General features: G+C 37.2%; 3 protein-coding genes across 14 annotated transcripts; 2 read left to right on the forward strand and 1 right to left on the reverse strand.

Annotated features, from left to right (window-relative positions):
- Window positions 1-1,325: 1,325 nt before the first annotated feature.
- LOC127249837 (ER lumen protein-retaining receptor A) lies at window positions 1,326-7,827 on the reverse strand. 12 transcript variants are annotated; one of them, XR_007838488.1, is made up of 7 exons: window positions 7,568-7,827; window positions 6,971-7,236; window positions 6,435-6,550; window positions 6,048-6,121; window positions 5,903-5,966; window positions 5,712-5,816; window positions 5,271-5,629 (listed from the first exon to the last, which is right to left on the reverse strand). XR_007838488.1 is itself a non-coding variant. In XM_051272865.1 (6 exons), exons 2-6 carry the CDS (start codon window positions 5,546-5,548, stop codon window positions 1,454-1,456), a joined length of 1,827 nt encoding a protein of 608 aa, XP_051128822.1. In that variant the 5' UTR covers window positions 5,549-5,629; window positions 5,712-5,816; the 3' UTR covers window positions 1,326-1,453. The 12 variants fall into 12 exon arrangements, 6 of the variants coding, with proteins under 6 accessions (XP_051128822.1, XP_051128819.1, XP_051128820.1 ...); XR_007838486.1 differs by having other exon boundaries at window positions 5,271-5,644; XR_007838487.1 differs by having other exon boundaries at window positions 5,271-5,657.
- A 388-nt stretch (window positions 7,828-8,215) lies between these two features.
- Window positions 8,216-10,101, forward strand: LOC127249479 (uncharacterized). Its single transcript, XM_051272267.1, has 4 exons — window positions 8,216-8,557; window positions 9,382-9,504; window positions 9,683-9,802; window positions 9,896-10,101. Exons 1-4 carry the CDS (start codon window positions 8,524-8,526, stop codon window positions 9,958-9,960), a joined length of 342 nt encoding a protein of 113 aa, XP_051128224.1. The 5' UTR covers window positions 8,216-8,523; the 3' UTR covers window positions 9,961-10,101.
- A 1,598-nt stretch (window positions 10,102-11,699) lies between these two features.
- LOC127249572 (U-box domain-containing protein 17-like) lies at window positions 11,700-14,573 on the forward strand. Its single transcript, XM_051272459.1, has one exon. It carries the CDS (start codon window positions 12,125-12,127, stop codon window positions 14,273-14,275), a length of 2,151 nt encoding a protein of 716 aa, XP_051128416.1. The 5' UTR covers window positions 11,700-12,124; the 3' UTR covers window positions 14,276-14,573.
- Window positions 14,574-14,594: the final 21 nt, after the last annotated feature.

The following is a 14,594-nucleotide window of genomic DNA, read 5'->3' on the forward strand; positions in this document are numbered from 1 at the left end:
AATTCGAAGAATTTAAATCGAATTAATTAGAATTTTATCTTGACGATAATATATTTCTTCTTTAGGATTATTCGTAAACTTGTGGTCTGAATTGGAATACAATTTTAAATAAGAAGTTGATATAATATTATTCATGCCACTACCACTAACCTGTTACCAACTCAATAATTTTTTTACCAACCAGTTTTAATGACTTTGGTAATTTCTTAGTGGAAATATTGATGCAATAATGAAACACGATTACGAGAAAATGAAATTAATGTAAATAAAGTGGCATAATTTTTTTATCGGTGGAGATGGTGAAAATTTTCCGCAGGGATTATTTCCAGGCAAAATAAAATTTAAATAAATCTTGAAAATAAAATAGAGATATTAAAATAAGGAAATGGAATAGGCCGTCTAGAATTGGTGCGGGAATACAGCAAACGTTATTTCACGTGATCAGCATGTTTGTTAATTTTTTTAACGTGAAAATTCGCAGACATTATTGCGATTCGGCCATTTTTTTTTACTTCTATTGCAACTAATGGGTTATAGTAACGATCGGGCTGTATCTTGGCATTATATATATATATATATATCTTACAAGAAATAATTCGACAGTAGAAAGATGAATTTGTAATCGTAAACTAATGAGTTCGTCTAATATAATTTATTTTATATGATTTGTTTGCAGGCTATTCTTTTTATAAATATAATTATATATATTAATTGTAATTTAATTAATTTTCAATTATTTTTTATTATATATGCATTAAATCTTTATAATATAATAGTTATATTTGATATAATTCATATATTTGATTTATTTTTTTATGTATAATTAAAAAATTATTTATCTAATCAATCAATATAATCAAATAATACTATCAAATATCTTTTAAAATATATTTAAACAAAACTTTTTTGTAATAGTATATTTTTTGACATGTCAAGTTAATATTTTTATGGTTTATTATAAATTGTGATGTACTATCTTAAAATGTTAGACATTTTTGTATTTGTATTTAAATATTGCTTAAATATACATTTTATAAATAATAATAAATAATAAAAATTGAATATACATTTTATCGCAACGTTAATTTTAACTATCTAGTTTCTCATATTATAAGAAAATTGAATATTCATTTTAATTTTAATTTTAAATTTTTGTGTTTTTGAAATCCTTTTCTTGATCTCTTTTATCATGCAATTGATTATTGTATATAATTTCCATAGCCAACATTTGCGTACCAATAGTTTATGTAAATAAAATCTAAAATATCAAATCTTTAGAATGATACCATTAAAAAGTTTTGAAATTCTAAAAATATTAAATATTTAATATTATATTTTATGAGAAAAATTATTGACCCTAAATTTTAATATCAATAAAACAAAACATTATTAAAAATTTATATAAATTACTTAGCATTAATATTAATGGACTTAATTTTGATCTCCCATGGCTTCAAGCTTCTTCACCTCCTTCTTCCTTCTCCCTCCCGCCTGTAACTGTAACTGTACGGATCTCTTTCCTGTACACATACCTTTTCGCCACCGGGATATATATACAGAAATTCACGAAACTGATCATCGCCAGCAGCAGATAGAACAGATCCAATCGATTCCTGTTAATGTTGTTTCCGCCCACCCATCCCCTTCCCCTCCCCGAATTCTTCGTCGCCTGGTTCACAACCTTCACTACAATGGTGCTCGTGAAGTAGCCGAGCGCCATGGATGTCCACAGGAAGCACCCGGAGACAGCTTTAATGGCGTCGGGGACTTGGGAGTAGAAGAACTCCATAAGCCCCACAAATGTGAACAGATCGGCTATGCCGAACACGAAGAACTGAAACGACAGCCAGAAGACGCTCATCGGAAGCGGATGCTGCTTAGGGTCTGAATCGACCAATCCGCTCTCAAACGCCACGCGCCGCCGTTTTACCTCCACCAGGGCGGCGGCCGCCATGGACACGACGGCGAGAAACAGGCCGACCCCGACGCGCTGGAGATAGGATATCCCCGTCGGAATTCCGGTGACTTTCCGAAGGTAAGGGACGAGGACGCGGTCGTAGATTGGAGTGATGATTAGGAGCGAGATGAAGGGGATCACCGGAAGAGACGCCGGCGGGATTTTGAAGCCGGCGGCGATGGTTAGGTTCATGGTGGTCGCCTGCTGGACGGAGAAGGTTTGTAGCTGAGATAAACAGAGAGTCATTATGACGGTGCAGACGAACACCGGCACCATGTTTAAGATGATCTTCACGTTCTCCACCTGCGTGACGGTGCAGAGCTTCCATGGCGAACCTTTAATGGCGGCCTTGTCGAGGAAGGGGAAAGCGTTGGTGTGAGGCAGATGTTCTTCCTCGTCGTCTTCCTTCGCCTCGTGCAATTTGTTGGGGTCGTCGGGAAGCTTCAGCCTCCGGTTGTTAATGGCGGCCACGAACACCTGAACAGAGAAATTCCGATCAAATTGGAAATTGGGAGATTCAATTCAGCAATTATATAACTCTGGAGGCTTACACTAATGATTTCTAGCAAAACGTTGCTGCCATTAACGGCGTGGATTCTGTACCACGGAAGTCCGGCGACGAGAATTCCGATTCCGGCGAGCATCGACAGTGCGCAGACGCCGAACGCCACGTCCCAACCTCTGTTGTACTGGATGTAAACAATGGCGGTTACGCCGATCAAATTTCCGATCATGGCGGAAACCAGTATCCAATTGAAGTAGCTTGATTTCTGTGTGGCCTCAATCGGATCATTCTCGTCGAACTGATCGGCGCCGTGCGCAGGCAGGGCGGCCTTCACGCCGCCGGAGCCGAGCGCCACCAAGTAAAGTGCTGTGAACAGGAAGGCGGCGTTAGCTCCGCCGACCGGTTCGCAGCCGGAGTTAGGATCGGCGCCGCCGCAGAGCGGCGGCGGTTTTAGGCTGGGGAGGTGCGCCTGAAGTCCGAGCAGTCCGACTCCCTGAAAATGCAGAATCGTTTATTATTTTTAAATCAAAATTTAACATTACAAATTTAAATAAAAAAACAGACTTAAAATTCGAATAAATGCACAAAAGTAGAGCAAATTTTAGGAGGCGGTGGTTACTAAGAACTCGACGGCGGCGGCGGCGAGAATGGCAGTGAATCTGCCGACGTAGGCGTCGGCGACGACGGCGACGAGGACGGTGAGCATGTTATTGGTGCCCATGAAGTTGGACAGCTGGTTGGCGGCGTCGGCCATGTCCAAATGCATCACGCCATTGAAGTACGTCACCAGATTGCTCGCCAGAGAAATTATCACAACGCCTTCAAATCCAAAAACGCCTTCAAAAATTCAAAATCACAAAAATCAATCAATGTATTCCTCCATTAGTCTTCCTTCTCCACAAACCCTAATTCAATTCGACACACACACTACAATTATACGAACCTAGAATCATTGCAGAAGCGTAAATTCCGCCATGCTTATCCTTCCGAGCAGCTTTTCCTTTCCAATCCACCTTCCCTGCAACAAGTCCAGATTTATCCAGCGGTGCATAGTCGTCCTCCTCCTCCGCCATGGTTACCTTGCTTTCTCCACTGCAATTCGGCTTTGATCGCATTTAAATATCTCAGTTTGAGGAAAGAGAAAAGAATGGGACCCACAAGTCAAAATATAATATTGAAAATTTGAAATTTCTTTATGCAAATGTATTTATCTTGTTTTTGAAAAAAAAAATAATAAAAATAAATAAATAAATAAATAAATAAGAAACCCTCTTTCTTTGGACAAATAATTTGCACAAATAAATGACACTTACATATGTGCAACAAATAAAGTAGTGTTCTTCCTATGTGATTTATTTATTTTAAATAAACTCAAATGTCACACTTAATTCTCCAATTTTATATTTTTATGTGCTTGAACGTGACCAAACTTGTATTTACAGTGAACTTAAACTTCTGTGCATTTCAAGTGAACTTAATTTTTTGCATGTTTGAAGGCTTTGACCAAAAATAAAGTAAGCTCAGTTACTTTTGGCACTCTCTGATTAGTTAATACTTAAATTTCACACCATTTGTGTTTTATGTTTTTGAGTGAAACCAAAATATTTTGAATTTGCTCTTTTACTATTTAAAATTCAAATAATACTATTATTTATTTTATATAATTGTTGTAATAAAAATATACTATTATTTTTTTTATAAAATATCATATTTAAATAAAAATTTAAATCAACACATCATTCAAATCAATTTCAAAATACAACCAAACAAACCATTTATTTTGCTATCGAATATCTTATAAGGTTATTTTTATTTGTAATATAATGTGATACATATCATTCCATTTTAACAATATTTTATATTAATTAGTACAGTCAAACTCAAACGTTTGTTTTGTGAGATAATTTAAAGAAGTATTTTTTTATATATGAGGTATATAAAATTATTTAAAAAATACAAAAATAATGAATATGTGTGATATATTAATATTTTTTTAAAAAAAAAAATGTGTATTTTTTTTTTTTTTTTTGTTAAAGAACACACATTCTTCTCTCTAAAACAAATAATAACTATCCTATTTATGGCTACCAAATTACCAATATCACCTACATTAACAAATTTAGTTATTACACTTGAATGAAAAATAATTTTCACCTACCAAGTGACTAAATAATTTTCACCTAACAAGTAACTAAGCTTTAATGGTGGTATGGTGGTTGGATTGACTTTAAAATATATATATATATATATATATGTACACAAAAAAAAAAAAAAAGCTTAATTCTATGTTTGAATGCATTTTTAAAAAATAATTTTTCTAAAAAAAATATAGTTATACTTTTAAATTCCAATTTAAGTATGATATATATAATATAAACTTTTATATTATATTTATTATTATTAAAAATAAAATAGTAGTTCTAATTTAAAAGTAATTCTACTTATTTAAAAAAAAAAAATTAAAATTCAAAATTTCTTTATGATTTTGAATAAAAATCAAAGCAAATATAATATATATATATATATATATTTAAAGCAGAAGCTAAAATTTCGTCTTAAAAACCAATCCAAAAGAGGGCTTAATATCAAGATTTGTTTTGTTTTGATGCCAACTGAAAAAGGAGAAGGTAATGCATGTTGAAAGTGAAAGGTAATTGTTGAGAGTGGAAGCTGTGCCGTGTGTTGGGTAATAATCCCAATTTTGAGCCCAATACAAATATTACAACCAAAGCCTCCTTCAATTTAAGCCAACAACACTAATTTCAATCCCTACATCGATTCCTCCAATGGTGTAATAGAAACAAGATAGATATTTAAATCCAAACATTAGAAATTATTTAAATGAAAATTCAACGACACCATACACCAGATAAGGGGTAGTGAAAAGTGAAAACATGTGCTCTGTGGGCTAAATATTAATTGGCCAAACAAAAAGTAAACACATAGTAAGAAAAAGAAGACTATAAGATACATACAAAGATTAAAGAAAAAAAAAAAGTAATACTACTAATCAATATCATCATCATCATCATCATCAGAATATACATCACACACCTGAGCTGTAGAGATGCAAAGAAATGGCGCATCAGGCTTTTCTGCTTGAAATGTTCACTTGTATGAACAGAAGAAGTCTGTGAGCTTTACAATTCCTTTTGAAATGGAACATTCTGCATCATGAGAACCTGGCCAGTAACACTGTTATCTTGTCAACACGTTTGAGGTAGGAATACGGTAACCTCACCGACGTACCCGAGGTAGCAGGCCTTGTTGCACAGTGGCTTTGTACGTATCAATCTACCGCTATTTCTGTGGTTGTCTTAGGCTGGAAGCTTCAGTTTTGCATTATTTTTCCAGCTGAGATTGTAGAGAATGTTTAATGTTGGATGAGAGTTGTGGTTTCATAATATCAATATGGATGGGTTATTAGATTTGTGTAGTACCTGATGAAGTAATAGTAGAAGAAATCTGCATAGAGGGCTGTTTGGACAAGCCCCGAAACACAAGCTGTGATACAAATAGATCAAGCATCAGGGAAGGAAATGGAAATGGAGTTGAGTGTTTATTCAGGATTTGTATATGACTTACCAATCCATCGGCTAAAGTGCTCCTCAGTGAAATAACGGTATATCCAGTTCAGGATGTATAATGCTCGGTATGCCCTGCATTCAAAATACCTGTCGTCATCTCCTTCCCAGCTACAACCCTACTGAACAAGGACTCAAGATTTAAAATCATCAGACACAACAATATACAACTCGACTTAGGCCTGATATAAAATTTTACAATTCAAGAACTCCATTGGGGCAATAGATTGCATGCTCTTAGCAGAACAACTATGTTGATGATCCGACTGTAGAAGCGGTTATTATATCCAACTTTTCTGAGAATCATAGCTATATTAAATGAAACATCAATCAATGTACTTAGTGCAGCATTCATGTATGTACTCAGTTCAAAACGAAGATCAAATACCCGAGAAAGAAAACATATTGTCCAGTCAGATTATCTACATTTCCACTTCTTTGCAGAAGAACCAACTGTGGTAGGATTGCAACGGCCTCCAAGTATATCGAGAAAGCCCAAAATATCTGGATAACAAAATCATGCCGTGTATATAAGCATTATAGCATATTATATAATCGAATTTATTGGTATGCATTACTATCATACAGATGTACAGATAAAATGTCTTTTATGTAGATACTGAATGTAAAAAATTATATGCAGTTCATTATACCTGAGCACAGAAAATGGATTGGCAGTTCATTACCATTGATGTACAGAAATTTGTAAACATCCCAACATAATGTTTATTCCATGAGCAATTAAAAATGATTCTGAACAATATCCTATTAATGACCAGGGAATTGAAAATCAAATTGACCAACAAATATGTCAAACCATATAGTAGCATTTATGTTTCAAGGAAAAGTCAAAACAAACAATCAGGCATCCCAAATTCAGTACAATAACTTGTAACGAACACCAATCTAGTGAAGAAAACTGACCTCCTGAACCGAAAACTTCTCATGGACAACAAGTGCGAGCAGAAAACAACCCAAAAGAAGATAATAATGCCTAAAAGTATCCAGGTCGCGGTCATAGGATCGCCTCATGACTGGGTCAAACCTCATGCAATATACAATTGCTAAAGTGCTTCCAATGAAAATCACTTTCATTACAGAGTTATAAACTGAAATGAAGTCGGTAAAGAGATCCAGGTATCGAGCCACGAATACAATTGCATACAATTCTTGCGTCTTCAGGGAAACACCTGTAAAGTTAAGTTGCAGGAATCTCACATCCATACCAAGATAGGTAGCGCAAAAAACCATGGAAACCAACAAAGCACAAACATAATCTCAAATTGAGCAATTGCATAAACATCATCATACAAGCAAATTGAACTCTTAACAACGCCATTCCAAATCCCGATTTTAGAATCCATCCTCGCCACGACCAAATTCAACTGCTGGCGACTAAATTTAAATAAGCAATCACTAAGTCTCGCCGAACAGATACAGCATCACTAAAAAATCACAACAACTAAACACAATTACAATTCATCAATTAACAATTAACTACAGAGAAACATAAAATTCAACCTGAGCACGACTTCGTCGCGTAGATTTTCAGCAGAAGCACTAAAATACTGATCAAATGCGTCATATCACCCGAAAATCTAAATATATTCATCGCTGCGAATTTTGAACCGAGTCCGGAAACGAGTGCGCCTCTTCCGTGTTCTTCGCCGCTTCAATTCCTAGCAGGACAAAGTAAATGGCGTCGCGGAAGTTATGGATTGAGTTGGAACTTACACGAAAAGCAAAGAAATGTAAATCGAAGCTTGACAGTGACAAGGTCAGAAAACGTTGGGTAGGGTTTCTTTAAATATATAAGTAAAGATTGCCGAAGCTGAGGTGAGGTGGCAGTTCGAAACCGCCGGCACGTCATGAATACACCGACAATAAGCCAGCTGTTATTTTATTTTATTTTATATTTTAGATGTGTTTTAGTACAAAAATATGTTATGATAAATAAAAAATAATAATAACAAATAAATTATTAATTGTTAAGAGATAAATTAAATTAAATTAATTATACTTTAAATAATAAATATTTGTTGTAAAAAATAAATTATAATAAATAAATAGTAAAAACCGAAAATACTACCAAACAAACGAAAAGGTACACCCTGTAACAAACAAACTAAACATGGATGAAAACACAAAAATATACCAGTAAAAAACAGACGGAAGCCCTACAAAATGATATCGGAGCCCAGGTGATGGAACCAACCCAATCCTCAAATTGAAAAACTTGCCCATACTTCCCCTTTTACCTTCACGAATTTCTGCAAATAATTGCTGCGTAAAGTGCGATAAACCGTAGATTTTCATCGACCCCAAGATTAATTCGAATCGAATCGATTCGATTATTTTTTATCTTATTTTATTTGGGTTTCCCCAGGTCGGCGTGTTCGTATTCTGTATTCAGGTTTAATTCACTTCAATCTCAAAATTACTGGCGCTGAGATTCTCGTGCCGGCGAGGAATCTCGGATGGGTTGCGCTGGATCGCGCGAGAAACCAGATGGTATTATTACTTACCTTCCTTTGTAAATTAATCTATCGTCGCGAATGATTTTCGATGTTAATTGCTGTTATTGCTTACCTAATTATCGTATTTAGGTTCTTTCTAAACTCTTATACTGTGTTCGATTAAATTAACTCTTGCTTCTTCCATGTGAGATTTGAACTATGGCCTAGTTGATTGACGAATTATGCTTAACAAATACCTTCAAAAATCTCTAAGTGGAGTGTTTGTGTCCAAGTCATTCAACTTAATCAGATTCTGGCTCGACAAGCAGCAGAATATGGAGAGTTAAACATTAGGGGTGGGGTGTGTGTCATTGGTAAATTCTTACTAGTTATACTCCATGTTTGTTCTTTACAAAAATATCCCATCAAATGTTATTTTTATATAAAACCTAAACAGAATCTTGTTTGATGACCTTAAAAAGTAAGGGAGATGGTATGGTGTGTCCCGGCAAATCAATGTGGTTTCAATTAACATAGACGGGGTGCTGTACATACATATTTCCTTGTGTTGTGTGGGCAACTATAATATATAATATATTGTTAATTCGTATGTTGTATTTGTTATATTAATTAAAATCCGTGTGTTCATTATATTGTGTATTATCTGTTATTTTACCGATGTGCTGTTAGCACTTTGTTGAATTATAACTGCAGTCCCTTAAGTAGGCAGTATAACAAAAATAAACTAGTAATTGGATGTGCTTTTCGATCTAAATGTCCAGCCTAGGATTCCCAATAGATCACATTTGCTTGCGGAATGATATATTGGATGAACCTGTATTCTGGTTTGAATTCTTTCTCCACTTTGTCTGAATCCAGAAACACGAAAGAAAATCCGGAAGCCCAAGCCGTGGAAGCATTCTGAGCCAATAACAAGGGAGCAGTTAGTGCGGATGCGCGAGGAGTTCTGGGACACTGCTCCACACTACGGAGGAAGGAAAGGTATATATATGCACAGCCTATGTTATTTTTTATAATTAAGTAACAGTGCATGCTCGACTAGTTAAGAAATTGATGAAATACCACCCCTGAATTTTATTACATCTAACTAGATGTCTACTTTGAAACCTGTGTTGATAAAAAGATGGATTTCACTGTCCTATGTCTTGGTTGTCATCAGAGATATGGGATGCACTCCGGGCTGCAGCCGAGTCTGATTTGTCCCTCGCCCAGGCTATTGTGGATGGAGCTGGTATCATTGTGCAAAATCCTGATTTGACAATCTGCTACGACGAGAGAGGTTTGTTCTTATCGAATTTGTGTGTAGTAGATGTACAAGTTAGGTGCAAGGACTTCAATTTCCAGGTCCTAATTCAAAAACCTTATCTTGCAGGTGCTAAGTATGAATTACCCAAGTATGTATTGAGCGAGCCTTCGAATCTGATTGCGGACAGTTAGAATGCTATGTATATTGTGTACATTACTCTCAGTGTCGTTTTATTACCGAAATTATACTTTCCACTTATAATTTGCCTTGTTCGCTGTATGCCGAATATATGCATATATATATATACACATGCTTACTGGTGTTTTGTGTCATTGTGTGTTAGTTATATCATACTCAAAAAATAATCTCTCATTTTGCGGGCTTGTTATGGTGCCAATTAACGGAATCAGGATATTGTAATGATATATATAATACATGATTGTTGTCGACACAAAATGTATTGTATATGTCATTAGCATGTCTTGTCAATGTATTATGTCAATTCATATGCGCATTGCATTATATTAACATAATTATGTGTTATATGTTTGTGCTGAGTTTAATTGTGTAAAGTGCTAGTTTTACGGTCGAATTGTTATATATTGTCGGTATATATATATTTTTTTATAACTAGGGAATTCGCAGTCACTGTACGAAAGTGTCCACAGAATAAACTTCCGGTCAGATTTAATATTTTGCAAACTAGACAAAACAAGACAAGTCACGTTAGGCTAATAATAATGTGTGATAAGTAGACCTGACGTTATGATTTGCCAAAGTAAATGGCGATTCCAGAACATTCTAGACCCTTCTTGATGTGTGTGACCTTCACATTGGTATTTTTTTTTTAATACATATTTAAAAGGAAGTTCGAAAATGAAATTCGGACATTTCTGGTTACGGACCATTTGAACGTTGCTCTCACGACCTCCGTTCCGTGGTCGGCCACGTTCCGTTCCAACTGTGTCTTAGGTTAACCCCTTTTGGGTCAAAGAGGTTCGTTTTCACTACGCCTGCCTAAAAAAATCTTACATGACTTTTTTTTTTAATTCTATATTTCATTTTTAAATAAATTGAATTCTGAAGAACGAGTGGCGGTGTGATACGTGGACAGGCAGAAAAGTCCACTAGGACGGTGATTGATGACGTGGCGGTCCGTGCAACTCCGGTTTGACTTTCTAGGACAAAGCCCGCATCGGCCGTCCGCGCTTGGGCCACGTGGCGTGATCCAAACGTAGAGCAAAGTCATAGGACCTGTTTGGTCAATGTCTAGGGGCAAAAATGTAAAAAGCATGTGTGAGCTGGAAAGCCCGGTCAACGAAGGTGATTATTACAAAATCATCCAACCCCACATCCTGATTTCATCCTTTACTTTTATTAATTATGATTTTGTTAAAATTGTTGGTGTATTAATTTTCCAATTTCGAGAATAAAAAATTAATTTTAAAAATATATCATAAATTTAAAAATGTTATTAAAATGGATGTAAAAGAACATTTACTATTGGACACAAACACATTTATAGTGATTGCTGAATAGGCGTCAGATTTTATTTGTCAGTCAAATCTGTGTTTTTCCTTACTCATTTTTTTAAAAAAATTATTTTCTACGTCAATAAAATATACTGTATATATACAGTGGAGATAATATGTTGTATGTTAATTTTACATTAATTGTTTTTTTTATTATTATTTTACATAATGCAGAGCTAATTTGCACCCTCAACACAGTAACTATTTTCGAAACAGTAAACTTGTGATTAGATTAAATAAAAAAAATAAAAAAAATTCCTTTTACGTGGCAAAATCAATGGTAATAATAATGACAATAATTAATTGCGATTGCGAGTCAAAATCATGAAACACAAAGTTCCAACCGTACTTGGCCACAAGATTCAACCTTTTCCCTAATTTCTCCAACGAGTGAGTATAAATCAATCACTCATCAAACCCTAATTACCAACGACCGTAAATCTGCCAGATTCGATCTTACCGTAGAACAGCCTGCACAGAAATTCCTTCCAACAGAGCATTACAATCTGGCGAGGAATTAAGGAAATTTGCCATTTCGAAAAATCAGTCAATACGTTAGTAATTACTAAAGAGGCTGTTGTTGGAACCAACCCAAACCCTCGTTACCGCTTATTACCTTCCTCCTCCTTTTTTGCCCCTTTTCATCGGCACGCGGATTCACAGATCACGACCCCATTGGTTTTTCCGCGGCCATAAAACGACCGTCGCGGGAGATCGTTGAAGCATTCTGCTGGATAGAGACGCTCGGATTTGAAATAGTTTGATTTCTTCAATTTGGTTTTCGCGCATTTGTAGGTTTGCGTTCGGCAATCGGAATTTTTTGATGGCATCCGCAGCGATATTTTCATCGCTGAGGCGGCGGAGAGCCACCTCGCTGGAGGCGTTCCTCGCGCCGGTGGATCTGTCAAACGCCGCCGTTTTGGAGGCTCTGCACGCAATTTCTACGGAGTTGGTGTCGGGGCAGCGCAAAACGACGCCGTTTTTCGAGTGCAGGAATTCGAGATCCTTAATCCGGAAAGTCCAGGTGATTTCCGTCCTCATCGATTCTCTTCGATATTTGGGGGAATCGAAGATTAGCTTTACTGCGAATTCGTGCTTGAAGGAGTTGTACCTCCTGCTTTACCGGTCGAAAATCCTGATCGATTATGTGAAAGGGTCGAGTAAGCTGTGGCTTCTGCTACAGAACCCGTCGATTTCGGGTCATTTCCATGATATAAATCAGGAAATATCGACCTTGTTGGATGTTTTCCCTTTTGATGAAATTAATTTGTCTGATGATGTCAAGGAGCAAGTTGAATTGCTCAGGAAACAGTTGAGGAAGCCGAAATTGTTGGTCGATAAGCACGACGATTTTCTGAGGATGAAGCTTTACTATTTCTTGAATGAATCTGAGAATGGCAGAATCCCCGAGCGGAATGAGCTCTACACATTTTTCGTGGAGAAATTGGGGATTTGCAATGTGAAGAATTGCAGGGCAGAGATTGAGTTCTTGGAGGAGCAGATTGTGAATCATAACATCGATGTCGAACCTGCAGCCTCGGTTCTTTATGGATTCGTGGCTTTATTGCGTTACTGTAGGTTCTTGCTGTTTAAATTTGAGGATGAAGATGGAGAATTGGGGAAGTGGAAAAGGAGGACATTGAAGAAAGGTTTGATCACACAGGAGATTGCAGACATGTTTACCACAACCCCGAAGGATTTCTGCTGCCCAATTTCACTGGATTTGATGAATGATCCGGTGATAGTGTCAACAGGGCAGACGTACGACCGTTTATCAATCACGCGATGGATGGATGAAGGGCACTATACTTGCCCCAAGACGGGGCAGATGCTTACAAACGTGAAGCTGGTACCGAATCGAGCTCTCAGAAATTTGATCCTACATTGGTGTCTGTCGCGAGGGATTCCGTATGATCCACCAGAGAATGCAGATTATGCTTCCGAAAGTGCAGTTGCTGCTCAGCCGAGCAAGGGTGCGGTCGAGGCTACAAAAGCTACGGCATGTCTGCTTGTCGAGCAACTGGAAAATGGGTCAGAGAGGGCGAAGACAGTGGCTGCAAGGGAGATCAGATTGTTGGCAAAGACAGGGAGAAGGAATCGGGCCTGCATTGCGGAGGCGGGAGCTATACCTCTTCTTGAAAGGCTACTTTTGTCTCCGGATGCTTACGCGCAGGAGAATTCGGTGACGGCCTTGTTGAACTTGTCAATTTACGACAAGAATAAAAGGAGAATCATGGATGTAGAAGGGTGTTTGTGCTCGATCGTTGGTGTTTTGAGGAGCGGGCACACCACTGAGGCTCGGGAGAATGCAGCGGCTACATTGTTCAGTCTGTCGGCAGTTCATGACTACAAGAAACAGATAGCCCAAGAAGATGGAGCCATTGAAGCTCTAGCTGCGCTGTTGAGAGACGGAACTCCCAGAGGGAAAAAGGACGCCGTAACAGCTTTATTCAATCTATCCACGCACACGGAAAATTGTGCAAGGATGATCGAGTCGGGAGCTATAGCTGCTCTTGTCGAGTCGCTACAATGTGAAGGGGTTTCTGAAGAAGCTGCAGGCGCATTAGCCTTGATCGTAAGGCAGCCTGTCGGGGCTGAAGCAGTTGGGAAAGAAGAAATGGCTGTGGCGAGATTGACTGGGATGATGAGATGCGGCACTCCCCGGGGGAAGGAAAATGCTGTTGCTGCGCTTCTTGAGCTATGTAGAAATGGCGGAGCTGCTGCGACAGAGAGGGTGTTGAAGGCGCCGGCGCTCGCCAGTTTATTGCAGAGTTTACTCTTTACAGGGACTAAACGAGCTAGGCGAAAAGCAGCGTCGCTTGCTAGAGTCTTCCAGAGGTGCGAGAATTCTGCTTTGCATTTTGACGGATTAGGCGCAGGATATGCGTTTGCTGGAAACTCGGCTCGGCCCAATGAAGCGAGCTTTGCTGGCGACGTTGCAATGCCGGTCTCCATTTCAGTACCGGTATTGTAATTGTGACTCTTTTTTCTTTTATGTCTTTAGTTTTGTTTATTTCATTCATCGGTACCATTTTTTTTTACATGTGATAGTTACAACAATCTTTTTTATTGGAATATATGAATACAAGGGGAAGGAGGAGGCTATAGACATCATATAACATTGTTCTGTTGAAGAAATGCCTAATTTTAGTTTGTGATCTGTAGCTACTGTGATGAATACATTCTTATAACCTTAGAAACTAGACATTGCATCTTTACATAGTCTGTAAAACAGAAACATCAGGAATCGAATCGAGCAGAGGTTTTGACAAGATGTTAAGAATTAAGATCCT

Source organism: Andrographis paniculata, unplaced genomic scaffold, assembly GCF_009805555.1.
Source record: "Andrographis paniculata isolate CXL003 unplaced genomic scaffold, ASM980555v1 Contig36END, whole genome shotgun sequence".
NCBI lineage: Eukaryota > Viridiplantae > Streptophyta > Magnoliopsida > Lamiales > Acanthaceae > Andrographis > Andrographis paniculata.

Bases quoted from the DNA above. Each gene is read 5' to 3' on its own strand.
- LOC127249837 (XM_051272865.1), bottom strand. From the start codon at position 5,548: ATGCGCCATTTCTTTGCATCTCTACAGCTCAG. The intron at 2,956-3,081 runs GTAACCACCGCC...CTGCATTTTCAG, and splicing joins CCGCCGCCGTCGAGTTCTTA to GGAGTCGGACTGCTCGGACT. The intron at 2,435-2,508 runs GTAAGCCTCCAG...TTCTCTGTTCAG, and splicing joins TTTTGCTAGAAATCATTAGT to GTGTTCGTGGCCGCCATTAA.
- LOC127249479 (XM_051272267.1), top strand. From the start codon at position 8,524: ATGGGTTGCGCTGGATCGCGCGAGAAACCAGATG. The intron at 9,505-9,682 runs GTATATATATGC...GGTTGTCATCAG, and splicing joins ACACTACGGAGGAAGGAAAG to AGATATGGGATGCACTCCGG. The intron at 9,803-9,895 runs GTTTGTTCTTAT...CTTATCTTGCAG, and splicing joins AATCTGCTACGACGAGAGAG to GTGCTAAGTATGAATTACCC.
- LOC127249572 (XM_051272459.1), top strand. From the start codon at position 12,125: ATGGCATCCGCAGCGATATTTTCATCGCTGAGGCGGCGGAGAGCCACC.